Genomic DNA, 26,758 nt, shown 5'->3' on the forward strand with positions numbered 1-26,758 from the left:
AAATGCATTGGAAAAAAGCACACAGTACTCTCCAGTATTTGCCAAAAACTCCATGGCACTTTGCAGCTTGGCAATCAGCTGGCTCCAACTACCATTTGGAGTTTACGTTACTTCTAATGTAAACTCCATCTCAGTGCTGAAGTTGTTCATCTCTCCTTCCCACATCTATGGAACTGTAAAAGTTTTTATGTTAACAGTCTCTGCTGATACAACTTTATTCTACCTAGGAGATCAAGGGTCAAAAGATAACTCTTTCCCAACATTAATTTTTATTGCTCATTAGGCATGTTTACTCTGCCATTCACCTGGATGCCATGCAGAAGATTTAGGCTCCATTCAAAGTTGAAATGTTACATGTACAAGGAAAGGTAGAGCAAGGACTGAATAAAACCCTAGCTTTTAGTATTAAACATCAGAACAATCTATCTAGAAACACAGTGGATGGTTCCATGGCTTGAACTGTATCAGTAAGATAAAAAGTAGGCACATTTTATGAAAGCAGTTTGTTTAGATATGTTCCTTTCCAAACCTTAAAATCTAAGGAAGGAAAAAGCTTTATCAGGAAAACAGTCCACGAAAGCAAAAACCCCAACAAGCAAAATACAGAGCTAATAATACTGACTAGGCACAGTTTTAGTTCTTCTAAGACCTTTTGCCAGCATTTCACGAACGGAAATACTGATGAAAAGATTAGTTAGAAAAATCACAGTTTGAAATAAAAAACTGAAGCAAGCAAGAGAGCTTCAGTGGAAGAGAAGTACTAACCTGCAACATTCAGTGATAAGCTAACTGGACTGAACAAAGTGAAAAGAACCAAACAATTCCAACGGCAAAGTGTGAGTATGGAGGAGCTCTAGAGGCTTATGCTACAACATAAAGCCAGAAACCCTGGTAACAGTGAATTCATGACAAAAGGATTTGTCTCCCTTGAAAAAGAACCATTTGAGTAGCTGACAGAGTGCTAACAACAGAACTGGCACTGATGAAGCTACAGAGATCCTTAGCAACCTCTAAGGACAGAATTAAAAACCCTGCATGTGAAGAAAGGAGGCTGAAAGGTGGCCCACTTGAACCAGTTTACAAACTAACACCTTTCCAAGTCCATTAGCACTGTAAGATTCCTATGGCTTATCCTTTTCACTCTCTCTTGCTTTTCCAAATGCACAGGTACCAAAATTAGTAAGAGAAACAAACTCTCTCTTGCTTTCATTCAGTCTGCAAACAATATTAACTTCACTGAAACTTTCGCCTAGTATACTTCTTATATTCTGCTTTCAATTTCAAAAAAATACAGTGAACCAAATTATTCCCTTACATGAAATCCATCAATTTGGGTCACATTGTTCCTTCCTTTTCACAGTATATGTGGAAATCAATGAAAGATGCTTAAGGTCTTGTCTTCTACAATTTCAGATGCCAGGGAAGGGAATAACTTTATTGTCTCTTTTGCACAGTATACGCTATCCTATCCAACGTAAGTAATTCCACTTCTCATTTAGAAATAGTACATGTCATGAGCCAAAATCATGTACCAACATGGAGATACTAGTGCTTCCCACACTTTTCAAAAACCCACCAATAGCAAACAGATAGAAGAGAATACAATTTCTTTCATGCTTGTGAAGGAAAAGACAAATTACTATTGCTTGGAGATTCTGCTCTTTGCAAGTAACCAATCAGTCAGGTTGAACCTGGAGAAGTTATGAAGATGGCAGCTCAAGCACCTAAGTATTAACCTTTCTGAGCGAGAAAGGTTAGCTTCAGTTGCTTCATCTGAGAAGAACTGCAATGGAATATGTATGCTGATATATGACAGAAAATACAACAATGGGGTGGCTGACAACCTGGGGAACAAAAACAACAAATCTGGAGACACGGTAAAGTATTTCTCAAATACATTTATTTGGTGGAAGAAGTAACACATTCAACAGGTAGAACCACCCACACTGCTAATAATTAAAGATAATCTACACTGCAGTACTGAAGGTTTTTAACTTCATGCAATTATTTATTGTATGCATTTAGAAAGCTTTCACTCTGTTTTGGGAACCTTTCAAATGTATTTAGAATTTAAAAAATCATTCTTGCCTTATGCCTAAAGAGGGCTGTAAATGATCCATGTTGTTCCTCTAAGAAATAATCCTTGGCACAGCAGCCCTCCCCAGTAAGCACTGGGTGAGGAAGGCTAGCACTTTGGAGATTCTGGCCTGCTGGCAAGATGCATGGCAAGAGTGGGAGTGCACTGGGAGATTCCTGTGTTCCATAATGGCCCCACAGAGGCTCCTGCCAGTAACAATCAAATGCAGCCTCTGAAGCTATGCCAGGGGTCAACTTATCTCCAGGCAACCACAGGATGCCAGAATTAACTGCACTTACCCTCTGCCCCTTCTGCAGGGGGATAAGAATCAAAAGGGTGATTTACCAGAATCCACTCTCCCCCCCCACAGTCCCTGCCCTAAAGATTATATGATCTGACTTCTTTTCTACTGAGGAAATAGCCAGACCATTTTACAGATAACTTGGTATCGTACACTCAGTCAAACACCAAAATACAAAAAACTTCTATCTGCTGAACAGAATATGCAATACAGCATCTTCAAAGCAATAAAACCCTTATCATGCATTTCTGAAGGACTTTCTTATACTTTTTATTTTCCCAAATAGCACCAGGAAAAAAAAAAAGAAACTTCCCTGGGGACTAAAGCTATCAGTTGCACATCTTCTCATGTATTTTAAAAGATCTTACAGATGGTCTGCTATTCACTGTACGCATAGCTCTGCCGTTTTAGGAATGCAAATCAGCTGCAGAGGCATGTCCTCAGGTCATCCACATCACATGCAAATGAAAAATGTAACTTTATTAAAACTCTCTTTTAGGAGACACACTATCAGTACATAACACATAAACAAGAACACTACTATTCTGTCTTTAAGTGCAGCAGATCATTCAGTGATTTTAAAAAACAAATCCAACAAAACGATTAGAACATAGTTATTAACATGCCCACACTAAGTTTTCACAGTAAATTAGTGAAGTGGCTTTAGAGACAGACAATTCCATCCTTATCATGGTTTATCTCATAATGGAATTACAGTTATTCACATTGCTGAATACGTCGATTTTCATTAAATTGTAAAACTAAATTGCAATAGTTTTAGAGCAGGAAAAAAAGAACCTAGGAATTAGAAGTATGCAAATTGGTACTTTCAAAATGAATAGTAATACTTTTTCAGGCAAAATGCACTGAAAAGCCAAGCATCTGTTAAGAAAAGAGAGTAAAATGTCTGTCCTGAGCTCCAAAGTTCATTAGCTATACAAAATTGCCTGAGATGTTGGAGATGCAGGTCTGGGTTGCCTGTGCTGAACTCAAAAACGCAACTCTTGTCTACTGACACATACAACACAAAACCAAAGGACAGGGTGCAAGGGTGAAGGTAGAGGGGGCAAACTGAAGCAAATATTGAATGAAAGAAGAAGGGACGAAGCTTGAGCCTGATTTTCTAACATTTCTGAAAAGCAAGCACCAAGATTCATCCATGGAATTTCTGATTTTGTGTTATGATCCTATCTATTTTTCCTAAGGCAAAAAAAAAGGAAAGAAGGAGTCTGCACTCCCCCTTTCCTGTTTCAATCCAGTTCCCTGGTACCAGCAGGCACCAGAGGTCCCAGGCTGTACAGTTTTTGATGCTTGAGGAGTACTTAGCCAGGAAAAAAAATTGGGAGCAATCAAACTGATGTTTGTACTTTCTACCAAAAGTCTCACTTTGGTCCCACTCTTCTGCTGTCAGAAAAATACTGCCTGAATGTGATACTCTTGAACTGATCGCTTTTCTAGTAACTTGCCAATAAGAAAAGACTGAACCAAGCTCACTGAAGCTTGAATAGCAAAAGCGAGGGCTGCTTTTTGGTTTTCAAGTAGTATAACTAAAGCACTTTCATTTTAAAATCAGAAAAAGAACTGATTTTTCAAAAGCTGCTTTTAACTGAAACAGGTAAAATCAAACTCAGTTCAGTTTATCTTCAGTGCTGTTCAGTATCAGAAAACAGGACTGAGAAGGGAAAATCTTTGGTTTTTTCCTTGGTTTGTCTCCTGAGAACTGTGATTCAGTTACTCTCCTTTTAGAGTTGCAGTCCTTACACAAGTATCTGCTGCTACTGCATAGAAAAATTGTTTGCATTAAGGCTGTAAGAATGAGGCTCTTTATTCTTGTGCATCCTGTACATCGTATCACACAACAGTTGGTTGCTCCAAGACCCTATTATATGTTGATGGAAAATTCAGATCTTGAGTAAGAAAGTGAAAGTATTTTCCATGTACTGCCAGAATTAAGGAATTACTCCGCCAGTAATGGTACAACGAACTCTTTTTCTCATTAAGTAAGAAAGGAAGTAAACTATGTCATTCAGGAAAGACGTTTACAAAGTCTGTACATTTTTCATGCTTTTGAAAGGAAATTCAATGCTTTGATAACATTACTAAGAACTCCTCAGAGAAGGAAAAAGACTAAGCCCGGACAAAATTTTCGTACGTAGACAACAGCTATGTATGTTTCCAGCAGTCCCCATTTCTTCTACCTTGTAAAAACCCCACCACGACGCACAAAAAATGAGAAGTCTTCCTCGGCAAAGAAGTGACTGCACAATGCTCTCGAGCCCGGCCTCATGCCCTCCGGCGTTCCACCAGCGACCGCAGAAAACGCTCGTACTGGCAGAACTCCTTGTTCTCAGTTTCTCAGGAGACTTCCAACGTCGCTACATCACTACAAAAGGCACAGCTCTCACCCCCGCTTCTTTTCTACAGAGCTCGCAGCACCAGTAGCAGGCCGCAGCCTGCGTGCGCGCTCTGCGCTCCCCTCCCCGCCCCGCCGGCAAAGCGGCCTCAGTAGCCTCCGGCGGACGCTGCCAGAGCCCGTTTCGCTTTATTTATAACCCCGCCCCCCCCTTCCCTCGGGGTCACGTTTCTCTGCCGGTGCGCGGTCCTGCGAGGGCAGCCAGCCGAACCCAAGACCGATAACCCACGAAACGAATTTTCAGACTAAGGAAGACGCACAAAACATAAGGAGCTCAGGGAACCACGAACCTACCTATGGAAGCCATGGTAACAGCAGCTCTCCCGGAGGGCACGGGCTGTCCGCAATCCTCCTTCCGTGCCGCCGTGCCGCATGCTGCACGCTTTTCACCAAAGCGCGGCTGCGGGGCGCGTCGCCCCGCCACGCAGAGACTTGGGAAAAGCCATTTCCCACATTTACCAGCACCCTCCGCTCTCCCCCGCGTGTTAGAATATCACCGCAAAGAGGTGTCTGCAGGGAGAGAAAACCAGGCTCCCGATCTTAATACAGCCACCTAGACGAAAAGAGCCGGAGTTAATTCCCCCATTGTTGCTGGGTTAGGTTTGCCGCTTGCTGTTTAGCTCAACTGCTCAGTCAGTATATGCTTGCTCTGCTGACTCCACCTCATTTGGATGTGACGTCTTCCCCCGCCCCGCGCGGCTCACGGCGCCTCGCGCAGCGCCGGCAGGGCGGAAAGCTCGCGGCCGAACAGGAGCTGGGCCGACTGGCGGTTTGTTTTAGTGGGGATTTTTGGTTGGTTGGTTGGTTTTGGTTTTTTGTTTGGTTTTGTTTGTTTGATTGACTGGGTTTGGTTGGGGGTGGTTTTTCTGTTGTTTTTTGAGGGGCGGGGGAGGGTGTTCTGGGTTTCTTGGTGGTGGTGGTCTTCCCCCACCACTTTCTTTGACCTTACAGATTTGTTTCTTTCAGAGAGATGCAGGACACGGAACCGAGCACTGAAAGATCAGTGCTTTTTAATGTGGACCAAAGCCCAGCTGCTCTGTTATACCAAACTGGCTCAACGCTCTAGAATAAATTTAGCATCCAGAGGTCTGAATAACCTTTGATTTGCCTCCCAAGATCTGTTTCACAAAACATGACTTGTAACCTTACTGTGTTGCATTCAACATACCTCGTCGTTGTTCTGAGCAGGTTTTATTTACAGGTCAGGAAGATGAGTGGAAACACTGCAGCTCCACAATGAGCAGCACGTTTCCTCCTCAGAGCACCGGATTCTCTGAAAGGATGACTGTAGGAAATTACTAGGTATAGACAAAAACAAATATGACCATTTAAAACTTTCCCATAATGAATTACTCTATTGCTTTCAACTTTCTACCAGCATATTTTGAATGTGTCTACTAAACTCTTTTGATAATTTAAAAATTGGCTTGATTATAGAGAGAGATGAGTCCTAGTAAACTAATTAGAATTTTTCTTTCTTCCACAGACTAAAATGTAAATCAAACTACTCCTTTATAAGAATATTCATTCCTACTACTGTTTTTCTTCATACCAGTTACTCCTAATTAAACAGGTTTCATAGTGGTTGCAGTAAGGAGACCCAAATAGAAAGGGTTAATTGTGATATATATACCATATCATCAGGTAAAGAGAAGAGAAAATCCTTGCTGCAGGGGCAGAACCAGTTATTAATGCAGCAGTCCAGAGCTGCCATCAGTTGCTTCAATTAATTCATTATTCAACTACACTTTGTCTTGGATGCTTCCTGGCAGAAACAGATGCAATCAAACAATAATAATTAGAGAAAACTGCTCTCCATAGAAAGCATTCCTGGCTCTGCATAAAAAGCAATGTAATCACAGGAATCTTTGGATATCTCATTTCCTTCCTGATTTTCAAACCTTGGAAGCTTTGCTTTTTTGGCTATTTACACTTGCTGAATTAGAAGAGAACAAAGAAAATAATTTTAACAAAGCAGATAACAGTGGTCTGACATACCATACGAAGAAGGCTGCAATAAGTAAGAAAACATTATTTTCCAAAGTAATGTAGAGATGTAATATAAGCAGAAATCAGGTAATTAAAATTATTAATACACTTGAGTTTTGTCAACATTTATCAAATTCACCCTTAAGATTTTTTTTTTTTTTGCATAGATCTTTCTAACAAAATCAGGCCCAGTTACACTTGGCAGACATCAAGGAAATCACTCTCACATGGGCAGTTAAACAAAACAGACAAACAAAAGGTACAGGACAGAAAATCTCACCTTTTGTTTGTCCTTCTGTCACAAATTCAAAGTTTCAACCAGATGAAATGAACTCCAGGGAAGAAAAAAAATTCATCTGAAATTCTAAAGCAAGGCTGGTTGTATACAAAAAATAGAAGAGTTAGGAAGGGAAGGGCAGTGTTGGATGTCTTGGGTGAAGAACTCGTTGGGTTTAGGTGAGCGCAGTTTGTAAGATAATGCCATCTCAGAAGGTCTGTTACTTGGCAAGGAGAATTGGTTTCATGGCTGTTCCAGGCACAGCACAGCAACACGGATCAGCTCCTCCAACCTCTGCCAGGTGGTAGTATTTACTGACATAGTGAGTTCTTCTAGATGAAGTGCACAAGATTCCCGGTTTGATCAGAATCCATCACAGTGCAAGATCTATCCAAAGTAGCTTAAAATGCAGGGCTTGAGTTGTAACACACGCTCTTCTCCAACATAAAGCCCTGCAGGTGGGTGGCTATGCTGTGGCCCTCATGCAAATTCAGCTGCACTTTGTGAAGGAATGGCATGCATTTCCGTGCTACTCCCATAACAGAGAGAAATGTGGGAGTCAATGTCAAGTGGTTGTGCATTTCTTATTTTGTCTACAAGGTGCTTTAATATAAATGGCTTTGTGAAATAACATGCCTAACTCTGGCATGGAAAAACACAGATTAATTTAGTTTTCTTCTCCTCTGCAAGAGGGAATAAACATGAAGAGAATTAATGTTGAGGAGAACACCATCTTAAAAAACATAGAGAAACATGACCTTTGGACTATAAACAATTAAGTGCAACTGAATGTGTATTTCCTCTCTGTCCCCACTAAACACTGACATGTCTGTAATTCTGAAACTGCAGAACATCTTTGACTTGTGAATGCAGTAGACAGACCTTCCCAGACACTCAAACACAGGATCACTTTAAAACTTTATTTTTTGGAAAAAGTGTGCTCAAGCTGTATTTCAGTTTCTGGACTTTCTTCTTCAGCCTTCCCTTAAACTACATGGATTACTCTGGTACATCAGAGACATGGAGTACCACATAATATAGTAGGAGACCTCACCCTGAAAAAGTTGAAAAAATTTCATGGAATCATAGCAAGATAAGTAGTTGTTCCCATGGATTTTTGTTAATTTAACCTTTTCCAGACAAAGTGACTAGTGACATCTCAAAAATGCATGCTACACACATGCACGGCTAACAAGCATCATCAAGTATGTGTAAAATCAAACCAAATCTGCCAGACTGCCTGCTCATTCAATCCTGTATTTCTGTTAAACTGTTGATAAGTTTCTGCCAATGGCTTATCTGTTGCATCCTCAGAAGGAGCAAAAATTACTGGTGGACTTCTCAGCTTCAGATTCTTCTGTTTTTTATATATGTGTAAGATATTATTCCTCTGTATTTCAATGAACACATGCACAGAGTTATTTATCAAATGACAGATTTATGTGGGGAAATGCATGACTTTTCCCACTGAAAGGGAAAAAACCAGAAACCAAGCTCTCTAAAACTTAGTGCTTTAGCAATCTCTCACGTAATCAATTTTTCAATGGTTCTTAGTGAAGAAAAAGGGGGAAAAAACACCAAACTCAATCACCACCACCCACCAGTGTATTATCAGGGTGTATTTCAAACCTAACTGGAGAGGCACATCTGCTTTGAGATGTGATCAAGTGACAACACTGAAGGATTTATAAACACATTTTTCCCACGTAATATTTGATTATGTAAACAATATTTTTTGGCATTTATAACTTCAGAATTACACAGTTTATTTTACTCCCTGAATTTTAGAATTTTGAGCTCTTACAGTTATTACTGAACATAACAAAAATCTGTGTTCAGCACCCTTGGAAGTGCCATCATCTTTTCAGCTAATGGGTGCATATTTCAAGTACAGTCAGTTATCTTGGATGGCAAGTATAAAAAAGCCTCACATAAATAAATACCAGATAATGCTACTGCTTTCTCTCAAGAGAAAATATCTTTGGACTAGAGCTACAGGAAGGATGTAAGCTGCAGGCTGCACAATTAAACTTTCAGATGTATTGTTGCTGAATGAAATTTAAAGCCCCGGCACAACCCTAGATTTGCTATGTAATAGATGGGAAGTACAAGCCTTGAAGAATCATATTCATTTGGTCACCTAAGGCTGGGTAATAAACACTGCACAAGGGAGATTTTATGCTATTGTAGAAAGCTTACAATTGCTGACCAAAGGAATATTTTTACACAAGTTTCACACTTACAGACTTTAAGTAGTCTAATGGAGTTAGCCCTTTATCCCTGTCAGAGAACTTTCTTTAAATCAGGCCACAGATCTGAATTTAAGTTTTCTTCCTGTGAGAAGTCTGTTCTATTCTAATTTTTATTAAATAATAATACGTATGAACTAAGCCAGAAACAGAAATTTGGCTCAAAAGCATCTTAGTTTTCAGACCCGCATAGGAAAGCCTGGTTCAAGTCCTGCTGATAATCATGCAGAACAGGAAGATGACTTTGGATGTCTTCCAAGACATATGAATTCTTGAACTGGTCATTAGATTTGCAGGGAAAAAGTTCCTCCTTATAAACACGATATAGAAAATGTCTAGTATTTAGGTTCAGTTGGTGGAAAATGGAGAAGACAATCAAGCTTGTAAATACTACTGGCTTTAATAGCATGACTGTGCAGACCTGTCAAGACCTCAGTGGCCACTCGACTGAAGTCACAGTATTTGCTTTACTGTTTGCAGTGCTAATGCCCACGATACTCACAGCTCTCAGCACTGGGTGGTGAGAGTAGTAGGAGGATTCCTCAGACTGTAAAGTTCCAGAACCGTGACCATCAGTGCAAACACTCCCTTGCTTTGATATTATTTTCTGACCAGCTTTTCCTCTCAGAGTAACTCAACCTGAAGTTTCCAAAATGCATCAATTTCCTGAATGATATCAGAAGACACTTATTTGACAGGCATATATTTATGAGTCTCTTACTGCATCTGTTTGCTAAGCTAACCCTGGTGCTTAGCAATGATCCCAGTAGACTGCTCGTATAGTATTGGAATGAAATTTGTAGAACAAATACTGCATAGAGAGGACATGTTTTGAACATATTCTACATTCTCTGTTTTGTTTTCTAATGTTTTCTTAAGCTTTATCATCTTTTTCAAACATGCTTTATCATTCCATTACCAAAATATTTGTGGCAATTGAACATAGGTAGGAAAAGATCTTAAATTGCTAAGCTGTCACTCAGACATAGAAATAAATGGCAAGATAAAAGAAACAAATTCTAAGCACAGCAGAAACATTAACAATATACTTTCCTGTTTCACACAGTATTGAGCTTGATCTTATAATTTCAAGAGACATGAGAACAGTATGAGGTTCCCCTTACTTATGCAGGTCTCAGCTTTCATTAAAACACTTACTAATATACCTTAGTACTAGGCAGTTTTATCAGCTGAGTGTGTCATCTCCCAATTGGGCATCACACCAGTTTGCAGAGAATTACAGCCAACAGGTACCCTTCAAAAGCATCGGATAAAGGGGATGAATTTTCTTTTAACCAGGTATGAAAGTATCTAAATAAAGCCAATGAAAAAAGAAAGACGCAACTGATGTGTAACCTCAAGCTATTTTTCAAATATTCCCACTGTTTTCCAGAACAAAAAATATCTTGCTAATCTTCAGGTAACATTTTGATGTGATCAAGAGGATAATGGATTTATAATCTAATGCATCCTGTCGTAGGAAACTAAGAGCTTTGTCTGTTCTCTACCCTCAACAGAGAGCGGCTCTTGAGCGCTCAGGAAAAATGAACCACTTCTTGACATAATTTATTCCAATTTTTGCATTAAACAGTTTTAACAAAATAAACACAATATACAATTTACTATCATATCATTCAGCTTTCATATAGTGGTGGGTAAATGTATACAAATGAAAGCTCAGTTTGGCTCCAGTAATTAAATATATCTGAATGAATGTTCCCTTAGGCTTTTTATACTCTTCATCAACTTGTTCTTCATTTATCTTCAAAGGAAAAAAAAGTAAAAAAAAATCTGAATATGATAAAAGATAATAACAAGAAATTACAAAAATTTCTTCAGGTTTTTCGAAAGCAGTAAAATTCATATGGCGCACTTTAATCTTCTTAGAAAGATTATAGACTTCTTTATATTAAAATTTTTATTTCCTAGAATTCATCTGGTACACAGATCAATTCAAGGATCCCCATGACTATTCCACAGATTCAGAACATCTCACCTGCAGTACTGCATTATCTTCATGTTTTATAAACTCCCAGCAAAGAATTTCATTCTCATTTACCCTCCACTGAAAATGTAAATGAAATTTCATTTCATTTTCGTTTCTTGAAGCTTTCTGACCAAATTCTTAAAACACCATGAGACCACTGACAAACTGAGAATATTCAGGAAATCCAGTTACAACAGTGGGCACAATCTAGCAGTGTGATTGAAATACTGAGATTGCCTTCACGTTGTTTTTCTTGAAATGCTATAGATGTACTACTGTTTAGACTCTAATTTTATTTATACCCAATTTAGAGCTTTTAGCACAGTGTTTGATGAAAGACTGAAAAACACAAGAATCTATTCTGCTTTCTGCACTGATTCTTAACATACCGTCATTACTTCTCTTAGCCCCAGCTATAGTGACTCTGCTCCTCCCCAGTTTCCTTCCTGCTGTTTCTCCTCCAACACACACACGTAGTTTTTTCCTCTCCACTTTTTTTTCCCCTCCACTTTTACCATGGCAAGTACTAAGCCAGTGCCAAACCTTCTGGGAATGAAGGCAAAAAAATTCAATGTACCTGTAGCCCCTCAGGAATCCTAAAGTCACTTGGGCAAAAAACAGTGTATATACATATTAGAGAAATTTCATATATCAGGTTTTTAGAGCAGGGGGTAGTAGAAGATGGCAGGAGGTAATAATAAATGAAAGCAAATTGACAATTCCAAAGACTATTAGAAGAATTGTGTGATTTTTCAAGGCTTTTTGACACAACTAGTTTTGCAGAGAGAAAGAGAAAGGGAGAAAGCACACAAGTGAGTGCTCAACATATAATCTTGGTGCAATATGGTAACCATAATAGCATGCATCTTACACAAAACTTCATCCAGGTTTTTCTCAGTTATTAACTCCTTTTGAAAAAAGGCAGTTGTTTAATTTTCAATTCACAGTGTTAGGAAAAGTTAGTCAAGACCAAACAAATAGCAGACAGACTGCATTAAAGTGAAGTGCTCCAAATAAGGGGTGAGGTCTACAGGCTGTGTCTTCTTGAAGAAGAACCTATCAGTAGTTATTTGCTTTAACGGTACTAGTGTGGGATTATGGAGCAGTCAGACTTGTTGAGGTACCACTGATGAAAGACTTATAACATGCAAGAGACTTTAAAGATGTCCTGATCTAGAAAGCTTATTGCATATGAATTTCCATAGGACAACATTTTCGTCACAAGATCTGCCATTCTTCTAACACAGTTCAACATTTGAGTGGATGAGAAAGTGGAGAGCCTATTTCTCTCCATTTAGGGTCCCCACCACTTAGATACTCATTTGCCTGTGAAAAAAAGTTAATTCACATTTGCTGTTTTAGGCAGAAGACTTCATATAACTTTTCAGCAGTGTCTTGGTTCAAATGGATAATACAGAGAGGGCCCTTTTTAGGGCGACAGTCTCAGTTCTCTGATTTACTTATCAATCAGCACTTTCTCCATATGGAATGAAAAGTCATCCATTAAAACCAAGAAAATATAGCAATGTGAATATTTGCACAGGAAAATGAACATGCACTATAAAAACAGTCTTTCCAAACCAGTATCTGATTCTTTCTCCAAAGCACTTTTAACAGGGCAAAATACCATTTAAGGCTTGTTCTGACCTATGATCACACTGTTTCCGTCCAGATGAAAATCCTGCTACAAACGTGAAGGGGAGAGGAAAAGAAGAGAGTGAATAGCTTTACAAGATCTCTTCAACGTAATGTCTGAAGCACCTAATCATCTTCTCTTTTTTTTTTTTTTAATTCTGCAGGATTATAGAGAAGCTGCACATGGAATTATATACATGTGCACTAGATTATGCATTCTGCTAGCACAGTATTTTCCACGACCATCTGTAGTACATGAATTTTTCTCATTCAACATGTAGGTCACAGCAGACCCTGTCCCTTTGCAGAAGTTTAGCTCGTGGGGCTGTAAGAACATTTCACCATGAAATATCTTTGTCTTGACATGAGCATCAGATTTAAAGAATTTTTAAGTCTGTGATCAGGTACAACACTGGCTACAAAACAAAATGCATTCATGTTTCAGAATATTTTATCAAACTACAGTATCCAAAGTCAATGCAGGACAAAGTATACTTTAGAGAATGAGCTTTCTTATGAAAATCCAGTAAAAAGAATAGCATAATTTGTAAACTTTAACGTATCAGCCAAAGAAAAGACATTTATATTGTCCCACTGCTTTATCATCACATACTATCTTCCATGGATTTGGCACTACCTAGTTTTTTATATTCTGTTATGTATAATTGTATTCCTTTCTCCTCTGAATCAATGACATGTTAGAATGTTTACTGAGTGGCTGAAATATGTACAGTTTTTTTAAAGTTTCATTTAGAAACACATAACATAGCTGTAAACAAAACCTAGCTAGCTAAATGCATTTAGCTAGCTAAATGCATTAATATCTAAATATTTAATCTCTAAGCCAGAGAATAAAGCTTCGGGAAGTTAAGCAGTGTGGACTGGGAGACCACCTCCCATGAAAATCTTACCCAAACTGAGTGGGGGGGAAAAAAAAGCTAAATTAGAGCTGATTACCAAACAGTTGTAGACATTTAACTGTAAGTATTTTGGTTAATACTGCTTACTAAAAGCAGGCATAGGCTACAAGTATTTTAAGTTATTTTCAGTTTCAATTTGGTTCTTCTGTTACAAGATATTTTCCACCATTCTAATTGATATAAACTAAATTAAATGGTTATGTTTTTCAGCATATGAGATGTAATATTACCTTTGCTGTGAATTTGGACTACCAGAGTGAAATCACTGATAATAAGCAATGCTTATTTCTCTGCAGGCCAAACAAATACAAAATTTCCATGTTTATATTTGAAAGATATATTAAGAACTGTACTGTAATCAGTGGCACATAGGGAGGGAGGTCTGTGACAATGAAGACTTGAAAATGCATCAAGTCATCTCCAACCTTCATGCAACAAAACCTTTGTACAAAGGTTAGTTTTATTGAGGTCTCAATGAAAGTAATCCAGGGACAAAAAGTGTGACACAGATCATAGCACATTATACTGACTTCAGTCTTTACAAAAGCCAGGAAGCGGTCTCTGAACATTTATGATTAAGCTTTACAATATTCCACATGCTCTTTCTGGAAGACTTCATTAAGTTCACGCTGGTAGAATCCAAACAGGAGAACTGAGTCCTTTCCTGCTTGCTCCTGAAGCCTATGGAGGCTTCTTATGCACTAGTAAATGGTATATTTATAATAATTAAGAAACATTAGGTGTTTGATTATAAAAATATTGTGTAGATGAACACAATATTCATCCATGAGATAAACATGTCAAGGTCAATTTCAGGACAATGAAAAACATAACTTCGTATATCTGCTTTGTATTAAACATCATAAATTTCCTGTCTCTACTTGTATTTTTTATTTCTTGTTAAAGCCTCAACAAACAAATGAAAAACCACAAGAATAAACAAAACCCCAAAACACCCAAAAAACCCCAAACCCAAAATCACAACAGCAAAAACCAAAATGCACCTTTGTTTCCAGGAGCACAGAGCTTATGATAACCATGCACATAAGTGGATGCGCTCTTGTTTTAGGCAAATGAACCCAAATGCCTGGAAATGTTCCATGCCTATTACTTGATTTGGCCATGTATATCTTATATAAGCAGGTAAGAGGAGGAGAGAAAGGCAGGTAAAAATCAATATTATATGAAAGCTTTTCACATTGTGGAGAAAGTGTTTGCCCATCATAAACAGGGAATTTTTTCCTTTCACAAATTAGTTTCACTTTTATTCCCAATGCTACTGACTCTCCTGACACGCAGAAGACATTTTCAGTCTAGAACCCTGAGATTCTTTTAATCAAACAATTAAGCAGTATGTTTTGTTTCCCTTGCAACTCAGTGACTGGAAGAACTTATAATCCTGGAATAACAGTATGAAACTACAACAGTGTAAAATTCTAATCAGTATACAATTATGCAGTAATGAGGATATCCTTCAGGTTGTGGCTCTGTCTTCCAAGAGATTTATAAACACTCATCACTACTGGATGATGTAACAGAGTAAGTCTATGTTAGTCAATGGGAGGAATTGAGGGTTACAATGTCAGATAAAAACAGTCTGTAGGAGAAAAATTGTGGAAATATTCCAGTGTCTGGTCTGGAAGAGTTCCATGACAGCATGAGGAGAAAAGATGAAATTTTTAAAAATTTTAGAACAGATGCAGCTCATACATGACCTTTGAGTACAGTATCTAGGCTAAGCTCCAAAGAGAGGATGAAAAGGCAAGGCCTCACATGTTTTGAAGGCTCCAAGATTCCTCCTACCAGCACCAATGCTATCATTCCATCCTATGCACTGCTTCAACTACACAATACTTGGGCTGTTTAGAAAAGATGGAAAAACGAGGCATTGTGTCTTCTCTTTGTCAGTACATTGATAAAGGATTATAGACAATCTTCCATTGTTCTGCAGATCCCTGCTTTCTGTTACAAGACAGTGCCTGTTTGTGAATGGAGATTTTCTACGAAGTTCTGTCTAAGCTTTGGCCAGGGCTGAAGAAGGGGCAGCTCCTCACATCCAGCCTGAAGGGTGGAGTGGCAGGGTGGTTAGCCAGAGTTCAGTCCTCTGTCAAAGAGCTTACTATGCTTTTATTCTGTATACAAAGGGACTGCAATTAGCTGTATGCTGTCTGAGACAAGAGAGCCTTTATAAGCTTCAAAATGGCCTACAAGTAATGTTTCTGTTCCTTCACTGATGTGTGGGACTCTCCCTCCCATGGGATATACAACTGCTATTGTGATATTCAAGAGAGCTGTATATGAATTCTACCTGGAGCCCTGCTTTTAAATGGGGTATTTATAAAACTAGCCATATTATAGACTGCTAGCCAGTTTATAGACCACTCAAGTTTGTCTCAAGAAACAAGGTAAGGTATCTTTCAAAAGATAATTCAGATTGAACTCTGTGGGTGCTGTATTACTTTCAAGCTATGTAAAGTAAGGAAAAGGGCGATGAAACCATGGCAGGAAATGATCCCTGAAGCAGCAGTGCTGACACAAAATGACTGCATGCACACATACTGAGGGAGGTGAAACTTGCTCCTGTCTGAGAAAGAACAAGGCTCTGGAAAGAAATCCTACAGGCAGGACATCTCCCATAAATGTACAGGGAGAAAGAAGAATCACAGAGTAACAGAATCAGCTAGGTTTGAAAGGACCTCTGAGATCACTAAGTCCAACCTTTGACCTAACAACACCTTGCTTATTAGACCATGGCACTAAGTGCCACATCCAGTCTCATCTTAAACACTTCCAGGGACAGTGACTCCACCACCTCCCTGGGCAGCCCATTCCAATGCCCAATCACTCTTTCTGTAAAGAACTTCCTAACGTCTAACCTAAACCTCCCCTGGCACAGCTTAAGACTGTCCTGTTGCTGATTGCCTGGGAAAAGAAACCAATACCCACCTCACTACAACTTCATTTCAGGTAGTTGTAGAGGTCTCCCCTGAGCCTCTTCTTCTCCAGGCTAAACAACACCAGCTCCCTCAGCCTCTCCTCACAGGACTTGTGCTCGAGTCCCTTCACCAGCCTCACTGCCCTTCTTTGGACCTGCTCCAGCACCTCAATATCCTTCCTAAACTGAGGGGCCCAGAACTGGACACAGTACTCCAGGTGTGGCCTCACCAGTGCTGAGTACAGGGGAAGAATCACTTCCCTGGTCCTGCTGGCCACACTGTTCCTGATCCAGGCCAGGATGCCATTGGCCTTCTTGGCCACCTGGGCACACTGCTGGCTCATGTTCAGCTTCCTGTCAATCCAAACTCCCAGGTCCTTTTCTGCCTGGCTGCTCTCCAGCCACTCTGTGCCCAGCCTTGTAGCGCTGCGTGGGGTTGTTGTGACCAAAGTGCAGGACCTGGCACTTGGCCCTGCTGAACTTTGTACCACTGGATTCAGCCCATCTATCCAGCCTGTCCAGGTCCCTCTGCAGAGCCCTCCTGCCTTCCAGCTGATCGACCCTCCCCCCCAACTTAGTGTCATCTGCAAATTTGCTGATGGTGGACTCAATCATCTCATCTAAATCATCAGTAAAGATATTAAACAGAACTGGGCCCAACACTGATCCCGAGGGACACCACTAGTGACCGGATGCCAACTGGATGCAGCACCATTCACCACAACTCTCTAGACCTGACTGTCAGCCAGTTCCTAACCCAGCACAGAGTGCCCCTGTCCAAGCTGTGGGCTGCCAGCTTTTTCAGGAGAATGCTATGGGAGATGGTGTCAAAGGCTTTGCTGAAGTCCAGGTAGACCACATCCACAGCCTTCCCCTCATCCACCAGGTGGGTCACCTGGTCATAAAAGGTGATCAGGTTGTTCAGGCAGGAGCTGCCCCTCTTAAATCCATGCTGGCTGGATCTGATCCCATCTGTCCTGTAGGTGCCGTGTGATCGCACTCAAGATGATCTGCTCTATAACCTTGCCAGGCACCAAGGTCGGGCTGACAGTCCTGTAGTTTCCTTGGGTTAGGGCATAGTTTATGAAAGGGAGACAGATAGATAACACCACTTAACTGATTTTGCCTAGCAAAGTGTTTTCACCTGGAAAGAAAATTAAGATTTCTAGGGATAACAGAGCACCATTTTATACAGGGTTTTATAAGGCTTTATTAAAGATCATGCTCTTCAATAAATAGTTTAAAAATCAGATGCATTCAAGATACGAGGTACAAAGTTTACAAGAATATCTTAAGAAAGAACACATAATTTTATCATTTTTGTACATATGGACTGGATGTCATTGCAATTCTTGACTACAGAATATAAAACCCCATGTATTGTTTTTTTTAAAATGTATACTTTTGCACTTTTCTAAACCCACAACAGAATCCCTTGGTAAGTGCTAACTACACTGAATGCTGTTCTCCACAAGGAAATGAGGAAGAAATACGACGGTAATATATCCAGATAATTGGTAACCAGGTTACAGCATCCTCACTACTAATGTGGAAAGCAGATAAGCAGCAAAGCTGAGATGCAGCACAAAGCAATTTTGAATTTGGGGTGATCTGAACTGAAACAAAAGGGGCAATAATCTTAATGGCAGAATTAGTCCATGACTTCAAAGGCCTTAATCTGTAGAAAATTTCCAGTGAAATGTGATAGAAGTCCAAAGTTTTGACAAAAATAAAAAAGACCACATCAGCATTTAAAAGAGGAGCAAGGCTGCAAAGAAAAGTACTAAAAACTGGGGCTTTTAAAATGCTTGCAAAATGCACGCTGTTAGTGTCACCTTTATTGCATGTGCATTAAAGCAGTTTCAACCACCAGAACAGCTATTTCTGTTCCCTTCAGATTCTTGGCCTCATTCAACACACAAAACACAACACTCTTGGCTCTGAGCATGAATTAGGGATTGGTAGCAGAAATAATAAGTAGCCTTCTTCACTTCTTGCTAAAGTCAGAAGGCACCAAAGCAAGTAGATACAATAAATACTTACAGTAGATACAAGCAATAAATAAGAAGAATAGTGAAGTTAAAAGAGAGAAAATTAAAATAATACTTAAAGTAGGTTTCTAATTTGCCTCTGACAATAGAAGTTTCTGTGCTCTGGTGGGAAAGTCACCCAATCAACAATCCTTTGAGATGCTTGCTAACAGTGAATTGCATGTTTTCTAGCTGACCCACCGTCATACACCTTTAACCTTAGTGTCAAAGTACATTATGTTTCCAGATAAAAGACAAGCAATACGGAGATGAGCACTTAACTTGCAGCATTCAGTGCACCTTGAGCCTCATGTTTAAATGGGCATTCTAAGGGAGAATTGTCTCCTTTGGTCTAAGCTAGAGTAATTGTTTTCAGTGTTCCATTCATTAAGTGAGTATCTAAATCCAACACTTGAGAGATGACATATTTAAAATAAAGGAGGAGAATCAAAATAGAGAAATACACTGAAAGCCAAAAGTTTTTCCAGGGCAAGTCCTAACTCTTAGCAGCATTGATGGAAAACATTTAACAAGAAGGTGTTCAGTAGATTAACCTGTAATGGATTTGCTGAAGCTGTCCTCAGGAGGATACCTACCACTATTATTTAAGAGTTGGGAGAGTAAAGGGAAAAGCCACAGCAACTGAACCATAAAGAGATGTCTTGAACTGAGTAGATGATTTTTTATTACTAAAGATAATTTTATTCTGTGTTGATATTATTTGATTTTGACAACTATTAAATGAGGCAAATTAAACAGGAGAGTTGGTTTGAAGATATTTTTTAAGTCAGAACTGCAACACTATTATTGCATCAAAATCCACCATCAAATTTAATGAAAACTCTACTATCAAGAACCTGCCTGAGAAGACAGTCATAGCCTAAGCAATAAAACTATATCTACACATAAACTTTCACTTTAAAATCTTCTACTGCATAAAACTTAAATGAATGTCTGTGATTTATATTGAGATTTTAAACAAATTAGTTGGCTTCCTTCTATGTCCAGCACTTTCTGTGCAAAGTCTGGAAATACTTTTTTCTTTTAAATCTTAGTGTTTTCAAATAATTTTGCACAAAAAAGGTCATAGGTAGCAGCTTAGCTGCTATTTTTAGCAGCAAAGAGTTAAGGCCTCAAAAATAATCCTTTATTAATAAAATTCATAGCTGGATCACATTAAATCTTTAACCATTGTGGTGGGGAAAAAAAGGGTGTTTTTTCCCTAGAGTTAAAAAAAATGGTAACCCCCGAGGGGGTGGTGTCCCTTGGGGTTGATCCAATCAGTGCCCCTGCAAAATTTAAACATATCACACCAGACCAGAAAAGAAGGATGATGAGGTAGTTGGAGAAGAAGTGGCCATGTTCTGAGACCATGAGGGGAGAAGGGGCAGGAGCCCCGCTAGGAGGCCACGGCCCCCCAGCCCCCTGGCTGGGGTTGTAGAAACTCAGAAACAGTGTTAAACTGAACTGGGTTCTGTGACTGAAAAGCTGGGAGTCTTTCTCCACTGTGAGTGGGCAGCAGGAGCAGCGGCAGAGACAGCACTGAGCAAAGAACTGTGGCAGAAAGCCAGAAAGAGATAAAAAGCAGCAAAGGTGGCATGCAGCCAAGCAGGAAGACACAGAGATGTCTGAGAGAGAGAGAGAGAGAGAGAGAGAGAGAGAGAGAAGAGAAGGCTCAACAAAGACAGTTTTGGGGGTAAGAACTGAATCAAAGCCCCGCAAAACCCCTTTGAGACCCCTCTTAAGAGGAGGAGGTAGACTCCTACTGGATGGAAGTCCTAAAATGCAACATGCAGCAAAGAGAGAGGAGCTAAGAAGCTCAGACGTCCCGGAAGCTGGACTGGGACGGCCGGAAAGAATGCAGAGGAGGGCCTTGCCCCCCACCCCCACTGCTGCCAAGCTGGCAGTCTGAGACAGAGCAAAGAACGCTTGAGGAAAAGACTTTCAACTAAAAGCTGTCCTAGATGTTCTGACTCAGGGGAGCTTGAATCCCCTGAGGAAGGGATCTTCATGGGGGTCTTACACCCCATGATATGACGTGGTGAAGCAAGCCTGTCCCTGCATCACAGTCCACAGGAGAGAGACCTTCGTTTGGAGTCGAAGGGCCGAGAGGGGTGAGAGGAGACCCCCCCTTGTGCGTAACGGAGAGAGAGATCCAGCTACAACAATCCAGCTACAGCTGCTGCATTGAGGAGGAGAGACTGCTGCCCTAAAGGTGGAAAGGATCTTTCCTTCTTCCCTTCTGGACTTTTATTGGAGGGAAAAGAGATTTGATCCAATGTAAATATTACTTATCATAGGAGAGATAGTTAGGATTATGTATATAATGTATTATAATATTTATTTGTGTAGTGATTGTAATATAATTCCCTTCCTCTCACACTGAGTCTTGTGTTGTGTCTGGAAAACCCCTCTCACACTGGGTTGAGTTGTGGGAGGGGGGCTTGGACTCGGGAATTGGATTTTTGGGGGTTTCAAACCACGACAACCATATAATCATCTGCTAACAAGTACTTTTCCAGCTTGCACTTTTACAAACTGTATTGTGGCAAAAAACCCCTCCAGAACATTAATTCCTTTGATTAAGGATCTCCTTCATTTGAGCAGGTCAAGCTCAAATGGAGAGACGACAAGAAGGATATCACCCCTCGTTCCTCAGAGGGAGACAAAACCTACTTAAAATCACATGGAACTCAAGTCTCCTGACAGTACCATTTCAATATTATCAAATATCAGCAGAGAGATCATGGAACACTGAAACCACACAAACAGATCAAGAGAAGAGCAGGATTTCCTCTTGTTGCTGTGATGCAGCTGCCTAATTGCTCCACACTGATTTTGGACACTGAACGTGAACATGGGACTCCCTGTTGGCAATTAAACACTGGATGGCATTAAATCTTTCTTGGATAATTCTTCATTATTTACTTCTTTTTGGTATGATTAAAACAGAACTGCTAAAATCTGTTTCTCTGACTTACACGTCTAAATTCACCATTTATATGTCCTATTTATAAACCACTGTTTGTGTTCGTTGCCTATACACACGGTTCATTTTCACATTATTTAGGAAGTAGGGAGTATCTTACCAGGAATGGTTCTGTACAGCTCAGACGGGCTGCTGACCTTTTGGTTGGAGAGAATCCGCTGCTGGTATAGTGGAGGTGTTGTCACTAAGGGAGAAGGAAAAGGGCAATTCCTCTTCAGTAACAGCTAAAATGTTAATAGTGATATTAAAATAAATAAATAGAGATGGACATTTTCTTACCGTATGTCATCTCTGGTGACAGGGAAAAAACTGGCATGGATGTGACAGATTCATTTCCATTTTTTGTTGTGGAGAAGATTTCTCCACCTATTTCATCTTGATAACTTACAACAACCATCTAAGAAAAGGCACAAAAAAGCAAAATTATGGTGTGAAAATTCTCACTTAACCATTGTCATAGTTTGAGATTGGCCCCCCCTGAGAGTGGGGGGCTCAGAGGTGACTGGGTGCCAGGGCAGTGTTCCCTGGAGAGACAATCACTGTCCATGTTGGTCGCTTCTGCTAAAAATCATATATACACAGCCATCTGAAGCTGTTGGCAGTTTTTCTGTTGGTGTCTGCTGTGTGTAGGTGTAGAAGGCCAGGGGGTGGCTGGGTTCCTTCTTTCCCCCCTCCAGGGGGGAGAGGGGAGCCCTGCGGCCCCCAACTTTGCCTAGGCCAGAGTTAGAGGCAGCATTTGGAGTGTGTGCTGTGAAGGAAGAGATTCACAGCACCTGAGGTAAGAGGGAGGAGGCCAGGCCCTCTTTCCCCTCCCTGCATCTGCAGGACACTTGGGACAGCGTATAACTGGATTGAGCTGCCTGTGGCCAAGGCTAGGGGGCTTTTATTCCCCTCCACTGCACTGAGGCTGGTGGGGGGTGGATTTTAAGGCTGAGTATTGAAGCAGAGCCAAGTGGACAGGCTGCTGACGAAACAGCTCAGAGCCAGGGAAAGGAATCCCAGGTGAAATTGGAGACGGACCGAAGAGAGAGGCCCGGAGGATGTCTCTGCCATGATTTAAACGCAGGACAGCTGAAAACCCAGAGGAGGAATCAACATTCCAGGATGCATACATTGATAAGCTACACTACAGCAGCCTACGAACCGAGGTATGAGACTGAGAGAGAGAATGACACAGCAGAGACTGACATGGGACCGAGGAGAAAGGACTCAAAGCTACTTTCTTGGACTTTGTGAGGAGAAAAACTGCCAGAAACAGCTGGAGTTTGGTGAGGGGGGAGTGTTTGGGTCCCCAAACACTCCCATAAGAGATAGACTGTGTTACATACCAGCCCTGAAAGGCTCTTCCTGGACTAAAGTTAAAGGGAGGGGCTTAAAAGGACTGATAAAAATGTAATATATATATATAGTTGCCTTTAGTTTGTATAGTATTTATTTGTGTAAATAAATGTATATACTTCCCCTTCCCCCTATAGAAGCCTCTGGCCTGAAAGTTTCTCTCCAGTGTTGGGATAAATTGTGGGAAGGGATGGGGGGAAGCCTTGAAACTGGATTTTGGATTTCTACTGTGGCTCAAACTGCCACAACCCTACGACACAGTGGGGCATTCTTCATCAAATTACAGAAGGTTTCTGTAATCAAATATAATACGATCTACTGTTCCAGCAGAGATATCTTGGAACACTGAAAAACATGCTAACACACAGAATAGACAAGAGCAAGATATCCTTAAAGACTGAATTGCATTTCTGAGGTAACTGCAGTCATTTGTTCTTCTTGCCATGATGCAACTGCCCAATTGCTTCACATTGATTTTGGACACTGAACATGAATGGGACTTCCTACTGGCCATTCACTTCAGTAAGTATTTCTTGAAAAATTCTTCATCGTTTACCTCCTTGGTCTCCCCTAGAGCAATTGGTGTTCCTAGAATTATGGCCTCGTCAGTAGCAGGAGATGTCATCCATCCACACCTGTTACACGATGGCTGCCCAGGGACATCATTGTCATACTGCCCCACACTGAACTTTCTCATCCTTTTCCCTGTTGCACCATCATCTCGCATACCTGTTGCTGAAAATAAATAGGCAAGCTGATTAAGAAACTCTTTTTTTTTCCAGTTAGAGTTGTTAAAACAAACTTTAATATTGTGCCCGTAGTGATTCTATTCAAGAATGTTCATGAAATAACTGTTTTACTAAAACCACATAAGTGGGGGAAAATATCAGTTGTAGTTAGCCTTGCTGACACCAGCTTGAACATATTCACAGTGCCCTTGATTCTAGAGGAGTCAGTCAATCAGCACGTTTCTGCTGACGCTCATTTTTGAAGCTGCATCCCCAGTGACATCGGTAGAGCTTGCCAGCAGGGGCCGCTACGGGAGCTCCAATGGGAAACCTCTCTTGCCACTCCTGACGCACAGCGCTTCTGGGCGGAAAAGCTATTGCTGCCGTCCAGGACTGCGTTCTCCCCAACCGCCCCTCCCCCCCACCGCCTTAGTTTCTTTTTAGCTAAAACAGACCCTGGCCCTTATAAACTCAGCTCATTGTACACCCTTTGTGACTCACATGACAATCACACAATCACAAAAATTAGGTGTTAGATACACGTAGAAGCTGTAGCTCTTCTGAGGAACAGCACAGAAGAGTAAGTTGACCCAGCAGAACAAACCAGGATATTCAAGGGCATAAAGCAGTATTTGTTTCCAAAGTTGCTATTAAGAGCATGTCATTAGATACAGGCTTATGATTAGCAGTACTTTATATCTGGTCATCCCCACCAAACAGCAGGTACTTCCAGAACATTCCTGCAGCAACTGCCTATTCTACCCTTCTTTGTAACAGTAAGGATCCCACAACAGTCCTTACTGTGTAGTCACAGGACAGTAAAAAAATAACTGTATGCATAGCTACTATTCAAATACTCCTCTGAGACCTTTTATTGTCTGTACATGCAAAAAGCTCTTTGAGAATTAGCTGTTTCTCTTAAAAGAACTGAAGATTTTTTAAAGAACTTACTTTAATTGCTTGGTGTCATTTAAACCCTTACAATCATTTTCAACTGTAAGTAAGTGTTGATGAAGCACATCTCCTATACACCCTGATCGTGGCACCATAACAGTAGGAGTCCAAAGTGTGCCCTTCATCTAAACCAGCGGGAGGGCTGAACTGGACTTTGGTAGAGAAAGACAACAGCATACACCTTACACACACATCCATTCTGTACAGAAGCCAAGGTAGGAAGTCTAGCATGCAGCATAAGTATTTGTATTATAGACATTTTACCTTGATTACACAGCAGAATTATAGAGCAACTATGCACAAATATGCTTTGGTATAGAAGAACAGTTTTTATTCAAGATTGAAACAGAGAGATTTCAGATTAAAACGTATGGTACTTAAATGATTCTGCATTGACATACATATGTATCAAACTAAGTAACTTGCTGGCAAGTAGTGGCTTATCCTAAAATTATTAAAAAATCTCTTGCAAAACTACTGGATTAGACACTTCCAAAAAAATCCAGCTCTGCTAGCATCAAAGCCAGTATGATAGTAACTACTTTAATAACCAACTAACTAACTAACTAAATTAAACCCTGTCAAGTCACTTTTGAAAATTCCAGCAATAGGGTTAAATTTCAGGGTCCAAATTTAGCTAGTAATTTATTTTATTGAGTCAACATTTATACACCTAGCACATTTTGGAAAATACATAGCTGAGATTCAGTTTTTATGGTGCAACTTCGAAAACTAAAATACTTTTTAAGCATCCATATTGTAATCACCTATTTAACTCTTTTTCCCTTGACTTGAAACTTTGTGTGATCTTTCATGTATGGAAAGAGTATCTTCTGAAGACACTGTGAGCAAACTAAATGCATGGCTCAAGATCTTCTAAACCAGAAAGGGACATGAAATATCAAATACCTTCCAAACCTCTTAAATGATGCTAAAAAGTCATGATGATTTTTACTGAAATTGAAGACACTTAGGAATATAGACTGAGTTCATACTACTCCAGAATTTACCAACTTTTTGTACTGAATTTCTTTTTCTGATTTGTAAGTTCATAAAGAAAAATGAGTGTGAATCACTGGCAGAATCTCAGACCATCTGAGACCAGACACTCCCAGTCCCACTGCTCCTCCACAGGAGGCAATCGGAGGCAGGAACAGCACAGAAGAGCTTTCACTCAATTTGTAACCAAGTTAATGAGGTACAGACAGTTTATTTTGGAATACGCCTCTCTTAGTTAACACAGCCTCATAGACTACTTTATGAGAGAGAATGTCTACCTTTTGAATAGGTCAAAACAGACCCATTTAAATTAAATGCAAATTTTGCTTGTCATACTAATGAAAGGACAATCATCAATGATATTGATACACTCATGTCATTAGTATTCATACACTCATGAAGCCTGTAATTTCTACAAAGTTAATGTAGTCCCCAGAAATCTGGCTACAAACAGGTATCTCAGAGAAAATGGATATTTTCCTTAAACAGACTGGAAGTGCACAATATATCAAATTCCCAGCAGATGCTGGACAATAGAGGGGAGAAGTTGAGCTGATATATTACAATAAAGCTTAAAGCAACTAAATCTAAGAGATTAAAATTAAGTGAGGGAGTGAGCAAAAAAATACTTTTACTTAGTTTATTAGTTTCAAAAATGTACTTCAGAGTAGCCTCATTTAAGGTACCAGAGTTACCAATTTAAAAGGCATCTTTTATAGTGTAAAGTGTCAGGAACCAAGACTTCCTAGAAGCTACATCATTTGGTTTTTTCTTATAATTTAGCTTAAATTTTTGGCAGAGCTTCATAAATATCCCAGGAGCACATTTACTTCTTTTCTTGAATGCATGTGAACTGCAGAAGTAATCTTGTTTTTCCTGAAGAACAAATTATAACATTTCAAAAGACTGGCATCAGAACAACACTGGCCATTTCTCT

General features: G+C 40.0%; 1 protein-coding gene across 25 annotated transcripts in view; it reads right to left on the bottom strand.

The window, feature by feature from the left end:
* TNS3 (tensin 3) overlaps positions 1 to 26,758 on the bottom strand; it is a 229,485-nt gene that overhangs the window by 37,398 nt on the left and 165,329 nt on the right. For 24 of the 25 annotated variants that reach the window (XR_004357506.1, XM_032690225.1, XM_032690219.1 and 21 more), the window contains 3 exons: positions 23,697 to 23,875; positions 22,082 to 22,199; positions 21,903 to 21,986 (listed from right to left, as the gene is read on the bottom strand). The exons of the other annotated variant lie outside the window; for it this stretch is intronic. Coding sequence is in view for 23 of the 24 variants with exons in the window: in XM_032690225.1 (XP_032546116.1) it covers positions 21,903 to 21,986; positions 22,082 to 22,199; positions 23,697 to 23,875 (381 nt within the window). In the remaining variant the exon portion in view is untranslated. The remainder of the gene's footprint in view (positions 1 to 21,902; positions 21,987 to 22,081; positions 22,200 to 23,696; positions 23,876 to 26,758) is intronic. 25 annotated transcript variants of the gene reach the window in all.

Source organism: Chiroxiphia lanceolata, chromosome 1 (genome assembly GCF_009829145.1).
Source record: "Chiroxiphia lanceolata isolate bChiLan1 chromosome 1, bChiLan1.pri, whole genome shotgun sequence".
NCBI classification, from domain to species: domain Eukaryota; kingdom Metazoa; phylum Chordata; class Aves; order Passeriformes; family Pipridae; genus Chiroxiphia; species Chiroxiphia lanceolata.